Source organism: Equus przewalskii, chromosome 2, assembly GCF_037783145.1.
Source record: "Equus przewalskii isolate Varuska chromosome 2, EquPr2, whole genome shotgun sequence".
NCBI classification, from domain to species: Eukaryota; Metazoa; Chordata; class Mammalia; order Perissodactyla; family Equidae; genus Equus; species Equus przewalskii.
In genome coordinates this window covers 14406052-14421959 of record NC_091832.1, presented here as the reverse complement: position 1 = coordinate 14421959, position 15908 = coordinate 14406052, and the positions used below count along the sequence as shown (strand labels likewise).

Genomic DNA, 15908 nt, shown 5'->3' with positions numbered 1-15908 from the left:
AATAAATGGGCACCTAGTGCAAGTACATACCAGAGTGTTCTTTAGGCTGCTCTGCATAGATCTCTAGGGTCTTTTGGAAAGCACTTCTGTCTGGGAAGAAGTGACAAGATCATTGATTGCTGATGCCCACACGTAGCTAGATGTAGTGATCCCATAAGATGCTTCATGTGATGGGGCTGGCACAGAGCCAGCCTCCTGTCAGATGCTCCATACTTGGGGCTTTGGACACACTTGCTGAAGGACATCCCAATGAGAACTTCTCATACTTCCCTCACTTGGGGGAGCATCTGGAGAAACACTCTGGACGTGAGTTTATTTTGATGTTTGCTGCTACTTCTATCAAAGATTGCCCTCATTCACCCATAATATAGAGTGATGGGGTTCCCCTTACCTATTTGACCTTGTTTCTGCTGGGACTAGTGGGCTGTGCCCCTCTCTCACTGTGTTAGGGGGAACTGGGAAGTGTATGTCTTTATCACGTCCATCGTGTTTTGTGAGCAGTTTTTTGTTTTCTGTTCATTGGTGTGTCCCTTTATTTCGAGAAGATGCACCCTGCACCCGGAGGGGATTTCCCTTCCCTGGACAGTGCTGAGGCCTGATGCATTACATGCTCCCCGTCTAGAGAATCAAAGAGATACAAATAGAAAGACAAAGATACCAGGGGTCTGTGAAGCACCAGATAGTGTGTATTTCAGGCTTCATAGGCTTTATGTCTCTGTCACATAGTCTTTTTTCTCTCCCAACCCTTTAAAGACATAAAACCAATTCTTAGTTCCTTGAGTTGGCTGGATGTGGGCCGTTGTGTGCCAGCCCCAGGTCTGGACTCAAGGTGTTACATCCTGTGGGGCCATGGTGTAAAAACCATTAAGCCTTGCCATTTCTCTGTTATTTTTCTTCCTCTTTCCCTTTAGTGCAGCTAAAGAGAAAACTCTAAAAGGTAAGGACTCAACATGCTGACATATTGGAGGCAGCAAGTTACACGGTTTCTGGCCAGACGGTGCTTCACTCTGCTGCCCTCGGGCAGAGGGATTGAATGCTGGCAGCTGTTAGGGCGAGGAGAGCAGGCTGAACTCCCGGGCAAGAAGGAAGAGTAGAGACCGTGAATCGTTTCTCTGCTGGAGAAAGGGCCACTGGCAGGACTCCCCACGGCGTCATCCAAGTATTGAAGGAGTCTATTGAAAATCCTTCCTGCCCTTTGCCTTTATCACCTGTAGGATGTTGGGCTTAGTCCAGACCTGGGACCAAGAGTCCTGGCCAAGCTCACCTGCTCTCTAGGCAGAGCCACAGATGTCCAGGGCTGGTACTGACTCACATGCTGCTTCCTCCTCTAGAGACATCTGAACAGCTGACCCCTGAGGAGGAGGCTGAGGAGACAGAGGCCTGGGCCAAGCCCCTTAGCCAACTGTGGCAGAACCGACCCCCGAACTTCGAGGCCGAAAAGGAATTCAATGAGACCATGGCGCAGCAGGCCCCTCACTGTGCCGTCTGTATGATCTTTCAGACTTACCATCAGGTAAGCCTGCTCCATCCCCTCTGTTACTCAGGACCAGCAGGCAGAGGGAAGCTGGGTTTAACTGTGGCTACATAGCTTGCCACGGGTTGTCTTGGGAAAGGCATGTTTTTTTAATGTTCTCTGCCTCGTGCATGTACTGGTCAGACTTTGCCAGGCGGATAACCCAGCAGTGCAAGTTTGCACTTGAGAATGCTTTGGAGAAGAGCTGAGGGTGTGGCTTAGGCTCTGGGGGATCCCTGCTCCCCTTGGCACTCAGAGTTTGCAGAGGAATCTGCTCTTTTGTTATCATTCTAGTCAGTGATTATTCCTTCCAGGTGGTTTGTAGTCCTGGCCAGTAAGTCTGGAAGACTGAATTTCTTACTACAGTCTGAGCTTCAGACGAAAAGCCAGATACGCCAGTGTTGTCTTCTTTCCTTCCCCACAGTGGGTATTGCCAGTTCTAATAGGAACTGGGCAGGGTAGGAGCAGAGGGCCTGCAGGAGGGAGGGGTGGGAAAGTACAGGGACTGAGCTCAGCTGTGTCCTTCCTACTTCTGGGGCATTGGATGGCCTCACCATCATGGGTCTCTCTGGGTCCAGCTCTAGGAGGCCAGGAAGGCATCCACAGCAGCTCAGTCTCAGCTGGGACTTGCCCAGGGTGGCCGTAGATAACCAGTCCCCCGTGGTGTTTAAGTGGCATGGCTGCTGCTGAGCCTGGCAGGGCCCTAGGTTCGTGCTTGCCAAAGACCTCAGACCAACGCATTTTGGATTAGTAACTCATTACTTCTTTCCAATGATAAAAAGCAAAACTACAGAATTGTATGTGCCCTTGCCTGTGAGGGCAGCAAATGGCCTGGTTGTACTGATCTGTACCGATCTGCTGAGTGGGGCTCAGTTTCACGAGTGACATAGGCTTGGCGATTGACATGTTTCTGGTCCCATCCTCAGAGTGAGGGTGATGGTGCCATCCAGCGGTAGAGCCGGCAGATGTTGGCACTCAGGATATTTGCCAAGGGAAGTACATGGACATAATGTTTTTCCTGAAGGGGCCCCGAGCCAGGAATCGCAGGAAGGGTTCCAGCCATGTGACAGTGCCGCAGCTCAGGTGACCGGCTGACAGGGACCCCAAGAGGAATCAGTGCTGGCCCATTAGGAGCACCTGCTCTGGGTGCTCTCCCTGTGTGGGGCCACCATGCAGTGCAGCACAGAGGGGAGCCCACGTGGCAGCCTTGCTAACATCTCAGTGCATTTTTATTACCACTTGGTTTGGGAAGATTGAAATCCCAGTTGCCTCTTACCTCGCTCCCTCTCCTCAGTTGTCCCCTCGGGGCCTTTGTTTGATGCTGCTGTGAGAAATTGAATTGGAGTCATTAGAGGTAACTTCAATTAGCAGCTCTGGGATAATGGCTGTGCACCCGGGAGCCAGAGCCATAGTCATCAGTAAGAGAGCAGCTTTCCGCTGATGGAGCAGGTGGAAAGCTGAGAACACAGGCGCGTGTTCGCTGAGGTGTGCCCTTGCTCTCTCTCCTTAGGTTGAGTTTGGAGGCCTTAGTCAGAACTGTGGAGATGCTTCAGATTTAGCTCCCCAGAAGCAGAGGACCAAGCCATTGATTCCAGAAATGTGCTTCACCTCGACTGGCTGCAGCACAGACATCAACCTGTCCACCCCTTACCTTGAGGAGGACGGCACCAGCATTCTAGTGTCCTGCAAGAAGTGCAGCGTCCGGGTCCACGCCAGTGAGTGCCTCCCCTCTGTTCTCTGCATCGTGTCCTGGGGCAGGATGGGGCCTTCTCACTGGAAGTCCTTGTCCCTATTGGCCTCCCTCCAACCTCCTGGAGGCCTCCTCAGTCTCCCAAAGCAAAGATTGCTTCTGTGTTCTTGAGGGGTTTGTTGCTGATTGAGTCTGAGTTTCCTGTGACTCCAGGGTCCACACTTGCACAGTCAACTCTGTGCTGGCCTCTTGGTTGCAGATGCGAGGAGGGGAGGAGTCCCTGTTACTCACTAGGTGTTTGTACCAATGAATCTACGGTTTCTGACTTGTTGAGACCTTGAGCCATACTCTGTGGCTGAACCCTGGGGGCCCTGACTGTAGAATTCAGGGGTTTCTGTAATATTTGGTTGTAGCTTGGGACATAATTTACAGAAAAGAGTTGCCAGTCTACATTCTGACTCTGGCTTCTGGGTTTAATTTGCTCATCTTGGTGTCCCTGTTAGGTTGCTATGGGGTTCCCCCTGCAAAGGCTTCCGAAGACTGGATGTGTTCTCGGTGTTTGGCCAATGCCTTGGAGGAGGTGAGTACGTCCACACTGTCACTGTCTTCCCCGTGAGACTTGGAATTTGCTCAGGGTCTGACTCTTTCATGTGGACTTCATACCCCAGTAGTCCACATAGGGCCTGGTACACAGTGATGTCAGAATAAATCCCCATGACAGTGAGAGTAGGTGCTGCCCACCTGTGGCAGGGTGTGGCGAGAGTCTGGAAGCTGTGCTCTCCATTGTGTCAGGACCGAGGAGAGATCCTCCCGTGGATGAACCATAACTCCCTTTAAAGACCTTAGCCAGTGGGTTGGAGCACCAGAATGGGCTCAGCTGGTTCCCCTTGTAACTTTCTCTTCATCCCCTCTGCCCCCCAAACCTGGCCGCCCTCCACATAGGAAGCAGTCAGAGCCCTCTAAGGCCTCCAGCTTGAGCCGAGTATCATCCATGACTTGCATATTCTCATTAACAGTAAGAGCGAAGAGGGTTATGTTAAGTCAAGTGAATACTTGGTGTACGTCAGCACCGAGTGGCCTACGTGTCTTCCTACAGGGCAGCCCTGGTTACAGGGGCTGTGTAGGCGAAGCCCCACATGCCACTGGGCTGCTCTCCTATGTGGAGGCTACAGTTGCCCAAAGGAAGTCAAGGGGAGAACAGATTAGATGTTAATGACTTGGTGGTAACCACGTTCCTCCCCTCCCTTCTTGGCAGGACTGCTGTTTGTGCTCATTACGAGGAGGAGCCCTGCAGAGAGCAAATGACGACAGGTGAGTTTTCTGAGCAGGATCTCAGGATGCTCCGTTCAGAAGCAGCGTGCAGAGGCGCTGTGAGGGCAGTGGCTGTTCATCGAAATGACTGAGGAGGGAAGCACATTGTTTGCAGCTGGAATAGCGTCTCCAAGACTAATTCAAAAAATGGGATGCCAAGGCAGGGCCCAACAGGCCCAGACCTTCCGCACTCCACCCTCCCCTCTAAGGCAGAGAAGTAAGTATCGTCCTCCTTTTGGAGGAGCTCAGATGGACTCGAGAGGGTATGAAGATCCTGTGCAGATGATGCAGGGGCTTCATGGGCAGGAAGTGAGGACAGTTACCTTGTTACAGCTGGGGCTGGTGCAGAGGTGGCCCCTGCCATGGGCAGTGAGCAGTGTTCCACAGGCAGACTCTCCCTGGCTCAGACCTGCTGTCTGGAACGAGGGCAGGTGTCCTCAAGGAGGGAAGTGGCACAGCTTCCTTGAGGAGAGCTTAGCCAAGCCTACCCACTATTGAGTCAAATCGACAGAAGTTTCTGGGCATCCTAGGCCAGAGCCGTGCTTCTCAGCTGTCAGGCAGCTCATTTTCACTGAGCTGAATCTTTGTGCTTCGTCTTGCGCTTACTCATTCTGAGGTAGAAGTATCAGGTGAACACTTTGCCCTGGAAGAGATGGGACACACAGGTCAGTGGGCATCCCGTGGTGAATGCCCTGCTTCCAGCTAAAACCCTGTTGGAACTTGGAGCACGCATACCATCCGGCCTCCTGCCCCACAAGAATCCCTTCCCTGCTCTTCTAACTTTTTTCTTTTTAAGATTGACACCTGCACTAACATCTGTCGCCAATCTTTTTTTTTCCTTTTTCTTCTTTTTCTCTCCAAAGCCCCCCAGTACCTAGTTGTATATTCTAGCTGTAGGTCCTTCTGGTTCTGCTATGTGGGACGTCACCTCAGCATGGCTTGATGAGCAGTGCTAGGTCCAAGCCCAGGATCAGAACCATCAAAACCCCAGGCCACCGAAGTGGAGTGCTTGACCTTAACCACTCAGCCATGGGGCCAGACCCTCTTCCTGCTTGTCTAGATAGATGGCTGCTCTGCTTGCTGCTTCCACTCCTTTAAAGGCACTTGCTGCTGTTGCTTGAGGTCATTATGTTCCTCACAGCTGTGAGATAGCGCTGTTAAAGTTCTTCCGTATTTGGAGTGGAAATGGCTCTGCTTGAGCCTCCCACCTTTACCTTATAATCCTTGTTCTGCCCTGCAGGGCCACGCAAAACAAATCTGTTCCCACTCTCACATAACAGCCCCACCAGGACTGCAGACAGCTTCCCTGTAGCCCCAACACTGTCTGTTATAGGTTTTCACCTGGCCTGGTTTTAAGAGCATTTACCATCTTAGTTCGCATCTTGGTGCATGTCCATTTCCCCAACTACCCAGAGCTTACTTTAATTCTCGAAGGATATCCATTGATCAGACCTCTCAGAGTAGGTAGGGCTTGGGCCAGACCTTAAAGAGTGAGTCTGGTGTAGATGAAGGGAGCAGAAGGAAGAGGTCATTTCAGCCCCAGGGAAGTCTGGGAAAAAAAAGGCCTAGTGGGGAGAGCTGTGATTACTGGCAGATTGGGGCACAGTTGGAGATGTTTTAGGATGCACCCAGGTCCTATGGTAAAAGGTCAATATAGAGCACTCTAATTTATTCTCCCTCCCTGAAACCTGCCACGCTCAATTAGCTGTGGCTCTGCTCATTTTGCAACAGATTGTGAGTGAATTAGCGTTATAAAACGCACAGCCCTGTGCTAACCCAGGGCAGTGTGTTTGTGACATGTTGCCACATACTCAGTGTGGAGACTTCTGGTTCTTACCTTACTGGGTCCCAGGAATTGCTGGTGGGAGTCAGCGCTCATGGTGGGTAAGGGAGGAGGCACTGTTGGCAGGCCCACATTAGATGAGAAGGCCGCAGGGCCTTAGAGCCACAGATGACTGAGGTAGCCTTTGCTTTTTGGCAGGTGGGTCCACGTCTCTTGTGCTGTGGCAATTCTGGAGGCAAGGTTTGTCAACATTGCAGAAAGAAGTCCAGTGGATGTGAGCAAAATTCCCCTGCCCCGCTTCAAACTGGTAAGGAAGAAGAGTTGGGCTTGTCAACTTATCATCACCCTTTTACAAGTCTCTGGGTGGAGGAGAACATAGCATTTCTGGGGGCACCCTCTGCTTGGCCCAGAGGCCATCCTGTTCACCTTGGCTTTGGTCAGGATTTGTGATTCTCATCCTCTAATTAAAATACTTAACGAGGACACTAATCAGACACGAGATTAAACGAGGGTGTGTGTCCCCTCGTGTTTTGGGGAGGGAGTTGGCTCCTGCTCATTTGGTATTTGGGCGGGGAACTAGAGAGGAGACTGTACTCTTAGTTCCTGGAATCATTGGCTGGCTTCCCCTGTGTTGCAGAAATGTGTCTTCTGTAAGAAGCGGAGGAAAAGAACTGCTGGCTGCTGTGTGCAGTGTTCTCACGGCCGTTGCCCAACTGCCTTCCACGTGAGCTGTGCCCAGGCTGCAGGAGTGATGATGCAGCCAGATGACTGGCCGTTTGTCGTCTTCATTACCTGCTTTCGGCACAAGATTCCTAATTTGGAGGTGAGGGAGGGTGCCATTCTAGAATCGTCTTGACAGTTTCCAGGGTCATTTTCTCTGCAGGCTGTCCGTTTATTGTGTTCACAAGTATCTCCTTCAGCATGATGCTTTATGGAGAGTGCTGATGAGGAAGGGATTGAGAGGTGGCTCCTGTCCATCTCTGTCCTGCCTTGTACATCCTAATCTCGTGACCAAACTGCTTGTGGTTGATTCTTTTTGATTTTCTGTTTACTTGTTTACCTCTCCTCCAGGAAAAACTCCTCGAGGGTCTATATTTTATTAATCTGGGTGTCCCTATTAACACAACGTAATCTGGGTGTCCCTATTAACACAATGTCAGGGACATTGCGGAAGCTCTGTAAATGCTGTGAAGCAGTGGGCAGAACTTCCAGCAATTACCCATGAACCTGTAGAGATATTTGTACTTCTCTCAATGGTGAAGCTCAGCAAAAGGTACGTGTAGTTTTAGCTAGAGGAATTACGAAAGGGTGTGAGCAGAAGGGGGCATTTGAAGTGGATCTTAAACAATAAGTAGGAATTGTGAGTGGGAGGGCATTCAAGGCTTCAGAAACAGAATGAGCAAGTCTCAGAAAAATGAACATGTACGACTGGTTCTGGGAACATGGCGGGGGGTGATACTTCCAAGGCAAGTGGTGCCAGCCGATGAAGGCCCTGGACTGCCATACTTAGGAGTTTGGCCTCTCATCCATTAGATGAAGAGAACTTTTTTTTTAACTGTCACTCTGGTGGTTATTTGAAGAAAGGGTTGAAGGAATAAGAATTTGAGTCAGCGAGACCAGTTAGCCTAGGAGAGGAGTGAGGTCTGACATGGGAACACATGAGTAGAGCTTTAGGGTCACATCCAACCCTAGGATCCTACAGGGCATGGGACTGACAGGGTTTATTGACTGCCATGGGGAGAGAGGATGGAGAGAGAGGGAGGGAGGAGGAGGAAGGGATGAGGGAGTAGGAATTTGAGATGACTCGGGTTACTCCTGTGAAAGATGAAAAGTATGCTAATATGATGTTATTAACTGCGATCAGGACCTGAGATGGAGCAGGGCTATTCTGCAGGGGGAAGGAGGAGAGATGAAAAAGAGGGAAGCAGATGTGGACTCTGAGGTCGCTGGAGCATTCTGATTGAGTTACCAGCAGGTAGCTGGATTAACTTATAAGGGTAAAGATTGGGATATTATCTGCATTTAGCAGGATAGTTAAATCCAGTTCCCATTAGGAACTGGACTCTGGAGATACCTCATGTAAGGAGCAGGTGGCAGAGCATGAGCCAGTGAAAGCAGCTGAGAAAGCAGAGAGAGAAATAGAACACCACAGTCCAGCAAGTCAGCGCAGGGGCTCAGGAGGGCCAGGTGCTATAGGGAGGGAGGCCTGTTGTAATGGTCATTGGGTACCTCAAACTGGGGGGTTTCCATGGAGTAGTCAGGTCGGAAGTCAGACTGTAGTTGAGGGGGACGGCCATCTGTGAGTTACAGTCTCATAGAAGAGCTGGGGATAAAGACTTGTCAACAGTGCGGTAAATACAGTAATAAAAGGAAGGACACAACAGAGCACCAGTCCAAGGACAGACTCCCCACTCTGCCATTTGGGATCATGGAAAAGGTGTTGTTGGCTGACTGGATTCTCCTTTCTCATGAAGAGTTTTCTCGAGCATGAGAGGTGGTTGCGGTGGTAAGGAGCTTCGGAAGATGGGAGAAAAGTCAACGTGAGAATGAGCCTGGAGGAGTGAAAGCTTGAGGGAGCAGAGTTCCAGCTCTGACAGAAATAGGGGTTTGTTAGGGAACAGGAGAGTGATTCTGTGATTGTCATGAGCACTCCATGTCCTTAAATTGGCAGCCATAGACTGCTGATGCTGTGAGGAAGTTGGGGGTATTGTTGAGTATTTCTTTCACTGATTCATTCTTCACATACTTTTTGGGCATCTGCTCCGTGTTGGGCACGGTTTAGGTGCTGAACAAGCATATACCACTGAACAAGACCAGTCAGTCCTTGCCCTCCTGCTGCTTACAGTCTAGTTGAAAGGTACATAGGAAACAGGAAAATACACAGTGTATCAGATGGGAGAAGTGTGGCAGATAAAAATAAAGCAGGCTAAGGGAGTGTAAGAAGAGGTAGTAAGGAACCGTGTCAGTAAGTTGACATTGGATGTGAGGGAGCCCGTGTGCAGATAACTGGGGAACAGCATTTCAGGTCGAGGGAACAGCACTGCTCAGACCCCGAGGTGGGAACACGCTTGGCACATGTGCTCAGAGAACAGCAAGGAGGCCACTGTGGCTGGAGTGCAGTGGTGGGGCAGCTTGGGGAGGAACTCTTGGACACGAGGCCACTGGGTGCTCTGTGATCCTATTTGCATCAAGGGCAGGTTCAGAATGGGAAGAAGGGTGATGGGTGGGATATCGTATGCAGCTGAGGACGTCCAGGGAACCTCGGTCTTTGTGTCCTAGCACTGAGGGTAGAGCTGGTGCTAAGACCTGTGTGGAGCATTGTCTGGGGGCCCTGGGCCTCAGGTCACCCGTTGAGTGTGTACTTTGACGTGTGTCTAAGCTGTTTGTGTTAGTAGGTGCTGGTCAGTTCCTGGCAACAATAGGGAAGTCCCAGGAGTCTGTTCTGGGAGTTCAGAGTAAGACAGTATAGCATGAGGACCAGTTATAGACTGGGAACTAGAGAGCAGCTAGCTACATTTACGGAGGAAAATATGACACTAGTTTCTTCCACTGTCCTGGCTAGGGTGTGGATATCTGGAAAGACCTGTGTCAACTCCCATCTTGTATTCCTTTTTACTTTTCCATTCCCAAACTTTTTCTGGTAAAGAGGAACCAGTTGGTCTTGGTCCCCATGTGCCAGGCCTGTCCACTCAGTGGGAGTAACCCAAGCCTCTGTTTCTTCCAGCGTGCCAAGGGAGCCTTGCAGAGCATCACTGCAGGCCAGAAGGTCATTAGCAAGCACAAGAACGGGCGCTTCTATCAGTGTGAGGTGGTCAGGCTCACCACTGAGACCTTCTATGAAGTCAACTTTGATGATGGCTCCTTCAGCGACAATCTCTATCCTGAGGATATAGTGGTAACATCTGCAGGGAGCTTCCGGGCAGTTTGGGACGGGGGTATTTCTAGGTCTGGCTGCAGACTGGCTGTGGGCCTGCTGCCTTTTCTAGCCAGGCCCACTCTCTCGTCACTCAGTCCCCAAACAGAAAGAAGCATTTGTACTTATCTTTCCATGCAAAGAAAATTGTGTGCTGCTAGGGTACCCTGCTTCCTCTAAAAGCTCTTAGGAATCGGCATGTTTTGCAGTCCTTTGAAACATGCCCGTGTTTTGGTCTAAACTACCCTGGAAGGCATTGCACTGCATTGGAAGAGTCCCGGCTTTGGAATCAGGCCAGTGTGCCAGCACCAGCCTGGCTGCTTAGTAGCTACCTGATTTGGGGAGTATTATCCAGCTCCCTTTTCTCCCATGGCCTCTTAGATGTATGGACTTTGCTGTGGTTCTTTACGGCCAAAGGCTTTGGGGCTGAGTAGCAACTGCTTGGAGACACCCCTGGCCTGCTTATGTTATCAACACCCGAGACGCTGGAGGCCCTGCCTACACCCAGTCCTAGGTTCCCTGGGCCCAGTACTCGGGACTTAGTTCAGGTTTTCCCTACCCCCACCCTGCCTTTCACATGTTAGACTAAGCACCAAGGTAGTGAGATGAAGCCACATCTTCCTCTAACAGGTGTTTCCCACTTTTATATCACATTAGCAATGTAGTTGCTCAAGGCACATTCATTAGTTATAAGGTAGACTTACATCACGGTAAAGATGGTGTGAGGGGCCGGCCTGGTGGCACAGCAGTTAAGTGCACACATTCCGCTTCAGTGGCCTGGGGTTCGCCAGTTCGGATCCCGGGTGCGGACATGGCACCGCTTTGACGCCATGCTGTGGCAGGCGTCCCACATATAAAGGAGAGGAAGATAGGCACGGATGTTAGCTCAGGGCCAGTCTTCCTCAGCAAAAAGAGGATTGGCAGCAGTTAGCTCAGGGCTAATCTTCCTGAAAGAAAAAAAAAAAAGATGGTGTGAGTAGTATTTGTGGCAGTACAATAGCTATGATTTATTAAGCTCGTCCAGTACGCCAGGACCATACTACGTGCTTTATGTCAAATTCTTGTCACTTCTCGCACTAACTCTAGAGAAGTAGATGGTATTATCTCTAACATTTCTAGAACAGTGATCTCAGGACTCTTCTAGAAGTTACTGAGGACCCCAAAGAGCTTGTGTTTTTGTGGGTTATGTTTGTCAATAGTTACTCTATTAGAAATTTAAACTGAGATTATTTGAAATGATCTCATTCTTTGAGAAGAATGCCCTTTTTCTGTAATTTTACAAATTTCTAATGGTGCATCTTCAGTCTGTTGTGATATATTGTTTTGGTTAAAGTATATGAAGAAAATTCACCCTCACACAGATATGTAATTAGAAAAGGGAGGAGTATTTTAATAGTCTTTCAGATAATTGTGGTTTTTCTTATTTGATACTACACCAAAACTCAACAAGTCATCTTTTCTTAAAAGTTATTTGCAGTGTGGAATCTGAAAGCAGGTCAGTGAACTTTGCATACTCTGTTACATTAAAATCCATCCTTACATTACAGTCTAATGAGAATGGATCTTCCACCTATGCATCATTTTGTAACATCATACATATTGGTGCAATGGGCTATACAGATCTTCCAGATGTTGTTAAATTTTATCATACAACATCAAAAAATCACATTCATTTATATCACTAATCTCAGAAAAATCTTAAAATTTTGGGAAGCTTCAAGCTCATAGTGGTGCTATAACTTTTCTGAAATTCTAATTTTCTCTTGAAAGCTTAGATTTTATTATTGGCAATTCTGTCGGTTGTTTCCCTTGAAGTGACAGGCTCCCTTCATTCATTTTCAAGATGTCGGCCAGTAACCAAGTCTGAATAACCATAGCTTGTCAGTCATTTTTTTCAAATTAAGCTGGTGTTCCATGAAAAAAGCAGCTACTTTAGCTCACAACTCAAACATTCACACAGTGCTTTTCCTCAAGACAACCATCAGACTTGAGTGTGCGGCAAAAGTATCTTTTGAGTACTTATACACCTTCTCAAGGATTAAGCTTTAACAAAGTGAATAAATTTTTCTGCATCAAGGGACATTGTTCCATGAAACCAGGTTTTTTTCTCCCCCTAAATTATGAATGTACAGTGGTGAAGAATGCAGTAACTAGTAGAGCTCAGGGCCACTGCCGTGATTTGTACGGAAGTGCCAGCAGATTAACTCGTTAGAGATTTTTACATCATCACTGCAAATGTCAACACAGTGAAAGAGGCTAATCACGTTTTAATGTTATTAGAAAAATAGTCCTGACCTCACCTGCTCCCTGCCAGCATCTTAGGAACCCCCCTGAAGTTTGCCGACCACACTTTGAGAACCGCTGTTAGAGAAGGTGAAATTGACTCTCAGAGAACTTAAGTGATTTATCAGGGATCGCATGTTTGGCTAGTTACAACTTGCACCTCAGATCTTTTTGGCTGGATTGTCTGCTTAATTGTTGAATTCCTACACACTATAGTTATTGAGTATCTACTCGGTAATGGATTGGCAACACAGTATAGAACCATTTCTACTCAGTCAGTGAACTGGCCGTATAGAACCCTTCTGACTGCTGTCATGTAGTGGGATTGTAAGAGCAGTTGTGAATATCCACATCCTTTTTTGCCCCATGCCCTACCTAATGAGAACTTTTTTGGGCCATGTCCCCCAAGGACCTTCTCCCAGGTCTCCCCATCAGACTTTTCAACCTACATGCTCATACACTGACCTCCCACTGTATCACAAGCCCACTGGAAATGCAGTGAGGACTCCACCCACCCTTGGGGTTACTCCTTCTGGAAGGAGTAAAAGTTCATAAGTTTTTTGCCACGTCCCATGGTAGGTGATCTTTTCTTTTCTTACCTTTCCTGTTAAGAACACATTCCTAAAATAGACAAAGAAAGTTCTAGTATTTCTCTCTCTCTCTCTTTTTTTTTTGCTGAGGAAGATTTGCCCTGAGCTAACATCTGTTGCAAATCTTCCTCTTTTTCTCTCTCTCTCTTTTTTTTTATGTGAGCTACTAACAGACGAGTGGCCACTAACAGACAAGTGATGTAGGTCTGTGCCTGGGATCTGAACCTGGGTTGCCGGAGCAGAGTGCACTGAACTTAACCACTAGGCCACTGCAGCTGGCCCTAGTATTTTTTCATGGCAGACCCCTGTCCCCTGTCCCTTAAAGGGTCAGTGGAAGGAATATAAGAAGGACTCTTGACTCTGGCACATGTCTTCTCTGTTTATTAAGTTTACTAAGTTTATCATGCTGCTCTTTTCTGTCACCTAGAAGTAGCAAGGGGCAGAGATACGGGGTAGACTTTGACTTAGCAGGCAGTCTTTAACTACTGAGGGAGAGCCTGCCTTGCTTGGATGTCTGCGCAGGAATCTGTCCTGGTTCATTCTTCCCTGAGGTAGATGGTGGTTACTACTCTGCCCAGGTGGACCTTCCTTTCACTTCTCTCTTAACTGTTCCCTCAGAGTCAGGACTGCCTCCAATTGGGTCCTCCTGCTGAAGGGGAAGTGGTCCAAGTGAGATGGACAGATGGCCAAGTCTATGGAGCCAAGTTTGTGGCCTCCCACCCCATCCAGATGTACCAGGTAGCCAATGGTTTTTGCTGGGAATTGGGGGGTACTTGACGAATTCAGTGTTTCCTGTTGGGCCAGAGGTGAGTCTTTGCTCTTGGGAGAGCTAAGGGGTCAGAGACCCTTTCAGAGGTCGGGGCTGCCCTGTGTCCAGTCTTCCAGGTGTGGCCTCAGACATGGCAGTCCTTACTTCAGTGTTCTGATCCTTCCTGTGACTGCAGTAAATTGCCACTCTGCACGGCGGACAACAGAGAGAGTAAGGGATATCTTAGCCAAAGGCCTCTGTTTCCTTGGTAGGTGGAGTTTGAGGATGGCTCGCAGCTTGTGGTTAAGAGAGATGATGTGTACACGCTGGATGAAGAGCTTCCCAAGAGAGTCAAGTCTAGACTGGTGAGTGTGTTTTCTGTGTGTCCTTGGTTCCTGTCTGGGAGGGAGGGAACAAGGCAGGGATGTGTCTCTGATTTTCCCTTGGGGTGGTTGGCCACACTGTGCTCATTTGGCTTGCCTTTTCTTCTTTAGTCAGTAGCCTCAGACATGCGCTTCAACGAGATTTTCACGGAGAAAGAGGTTAAGCAGGAAAAGAAACGGCAACGAGTTATCAACTCAAGATACCGGGAAGATTACATCGAGCCTGCACTGTATCGGGCCATCATGGAGTAGGTGCTTCCAGGGACCAAGAGATTCCCAGCCATCAAGGCGAGAGCACTCTGGGGTTCCACAGCACAGCAGACACTTGGAACTCTGAAGTCTCTAAAAGCAAAGTTGTAAAATGAAAAGGAATGAAATAACCAACCCCATCATCTTCTCACCCCACCCTCATCGCATTCCGCTGTAGTGAAAGGACAAGCCATTCTTGGACACGTGGCAGCAGCCGCTGATCTCCCAGTTGAGGGGCTGAGCACTGGAATGCGGTGGCTGCACTGGCCCCAGTTTATAATGGGGTCGCCTGTGCTGGCTGGGCTTGTTGCCCTGTTCCTGGCCTAGGACTTAGCTTCCTAATGATCACCTGCACCAACTAGGCAGAGGTGCTGGTGCTTGCCCTCTCCCCTCTTTTGTATTTATGTGTGTGCGTGCGTGCGTGCGTGCGCGCGTGTGTGTGTGTGTGTGTGTGTATGTTTGGTCTGGACCAGCTTCTGCCAGCCCCTGGCCTTTACTTTCTTCTTTGCCTATCCAGGGCAAACAAAATGTGAAATTCTGCCCTCGGCTGAGCTGAGTAAGGGCCCCTGGGGGTTGGCTAGAGGGGCATGGCATCTGTCTGTCCCTGGAACTGCCTCAAAGGAGTGCTGGCAAGGCTGCAGTATTGAGATGCTAGGGAGTTAATGCCACCTCTTTGTCCTCTCTTGAAGGAGAAGATGGGGGTACCATGGGTGTGTGTGCCCACATCACTCTAGGCGCAGAGCCCCTGTGGCACAGTATTAGAGGGCGTGAGTGGGAATACCGAGGGGGATCTTAATCATGGAAGCAGGCAGAGCCTGGTGGGTGATTCTGACCATAGAAAATTGCAATCATGCAGGGGCTGGGAGGGTTGAGATGAACTGGGGCCACTGAAGGCCAGGGGCAGGTTAACGATGCACTTGGTCTGTGGGGGGAGGGAGCTGATTTGGGAGGGGGGCGGGGCTGGAGGACAACACTTGAAGGGGTTAAACAGGTTTTTGCTCCTCTTGAATTTGTTTGCCTGGGCCCAGGATTGGAGGGCTTCACACCTATACGCCGTGTATACAAGAATCAGATTTATAATACTTCCCCATTTTTTTGTTACGTATGAACGCTATAAACCAAATTATTTTGAAAACTGGTGCATCACCTTGTCCTTAGCAATAAAATGTGTTGAGCAGAGGATTGGCTGTGTCTGCCCCCAGGAGCCTGAGTGGCCCAGGGTCAGGCCGGGGTTGTATCTAGAGTCATAGGCTCTGGAGCAGGGCCACATGTTTTAAGAACACCCAGTAAGGCAAGATCTACGAAGCCATCCTGGTTCAGTTTTGGTTCAGTTCTGGTTCAGTGGCTCTGTATTGGGCCAAGCATGGTGGGACATGGGGAGCACAGGCACCTCAGGCCATGAGCACCTCTTTTTGCTTCCACTACCTTAGAGATGGGAAGGAGGT

General features: G+C 49.2%; 1 protein-coding gene and 1 long non-coding RNA gene across 5 annotated transcripts in view; one reads left to right on the top strand and one right to left on the bottom strand.

The window, feature by feature from the left end:
• The window catches only part of KDM4A (lysine demethylase 4A), a 41323-nt gene extending 25681 nt beyond the window's left edge, over positions 1 to 15642 (top strand). For all 4 annotated transcript variants that reach the window (XM_070609907.1, XM_070609908.1, XM_070609905.1 and 1 more), the window contains exons 13-22: positions 1332 to 1513; positions 3024 to 3228; positions 3707 to 3783; positions 4459 to 4514; positions 6496 to 6604; positions 6935 to 7120; positions 10022 to 10192; positions 13702 to 13821; positions 14104 to 14196; positions 14326 to 15642. In XM_070609907.1, coding sequence (XP_070466008.1) covers positions 1332 to 1513; positions 3024 to 3228; positions 3707 to 3783; positions 4459 to 4514; positions 6496 to 6604; positions 6935 to 7120; positions 10022 to 10192; positions 13702 to 13821; positions 14104 to 14196; positions 14326 to 14466 — 1340 coding nt within the window. In that variant the 3' untranslated portion in view covers positions 14467 to 15642. The remainder of the gene's footprint in view (positions 1 to 1331; positions 1514 to 3023; positions 3229 to 3706; positions 3784 to 4458; positions 4515 to 6495; positions 6605 to 6934; positions 7121 to 10021; positions 10193 to 13701; positions 13822 to 14103; positions 14197 to 14325) is intronic.
• Positions 665 to 6601, bottom strand: LOC139081915 (uncharacterized). The gene is made up of 2 exons (XR_011537407.1): positions 6352 to 6601; positions 665 to 5157 (listed from the first exon to the last, which is right to left on the bottom strand). It is a non-coding gene; the product is annotated as an uncharacterized lncRNA (long non-coding RNA).
• Positions 15643 to 15908: the final 266 nt, after the last annotated feature.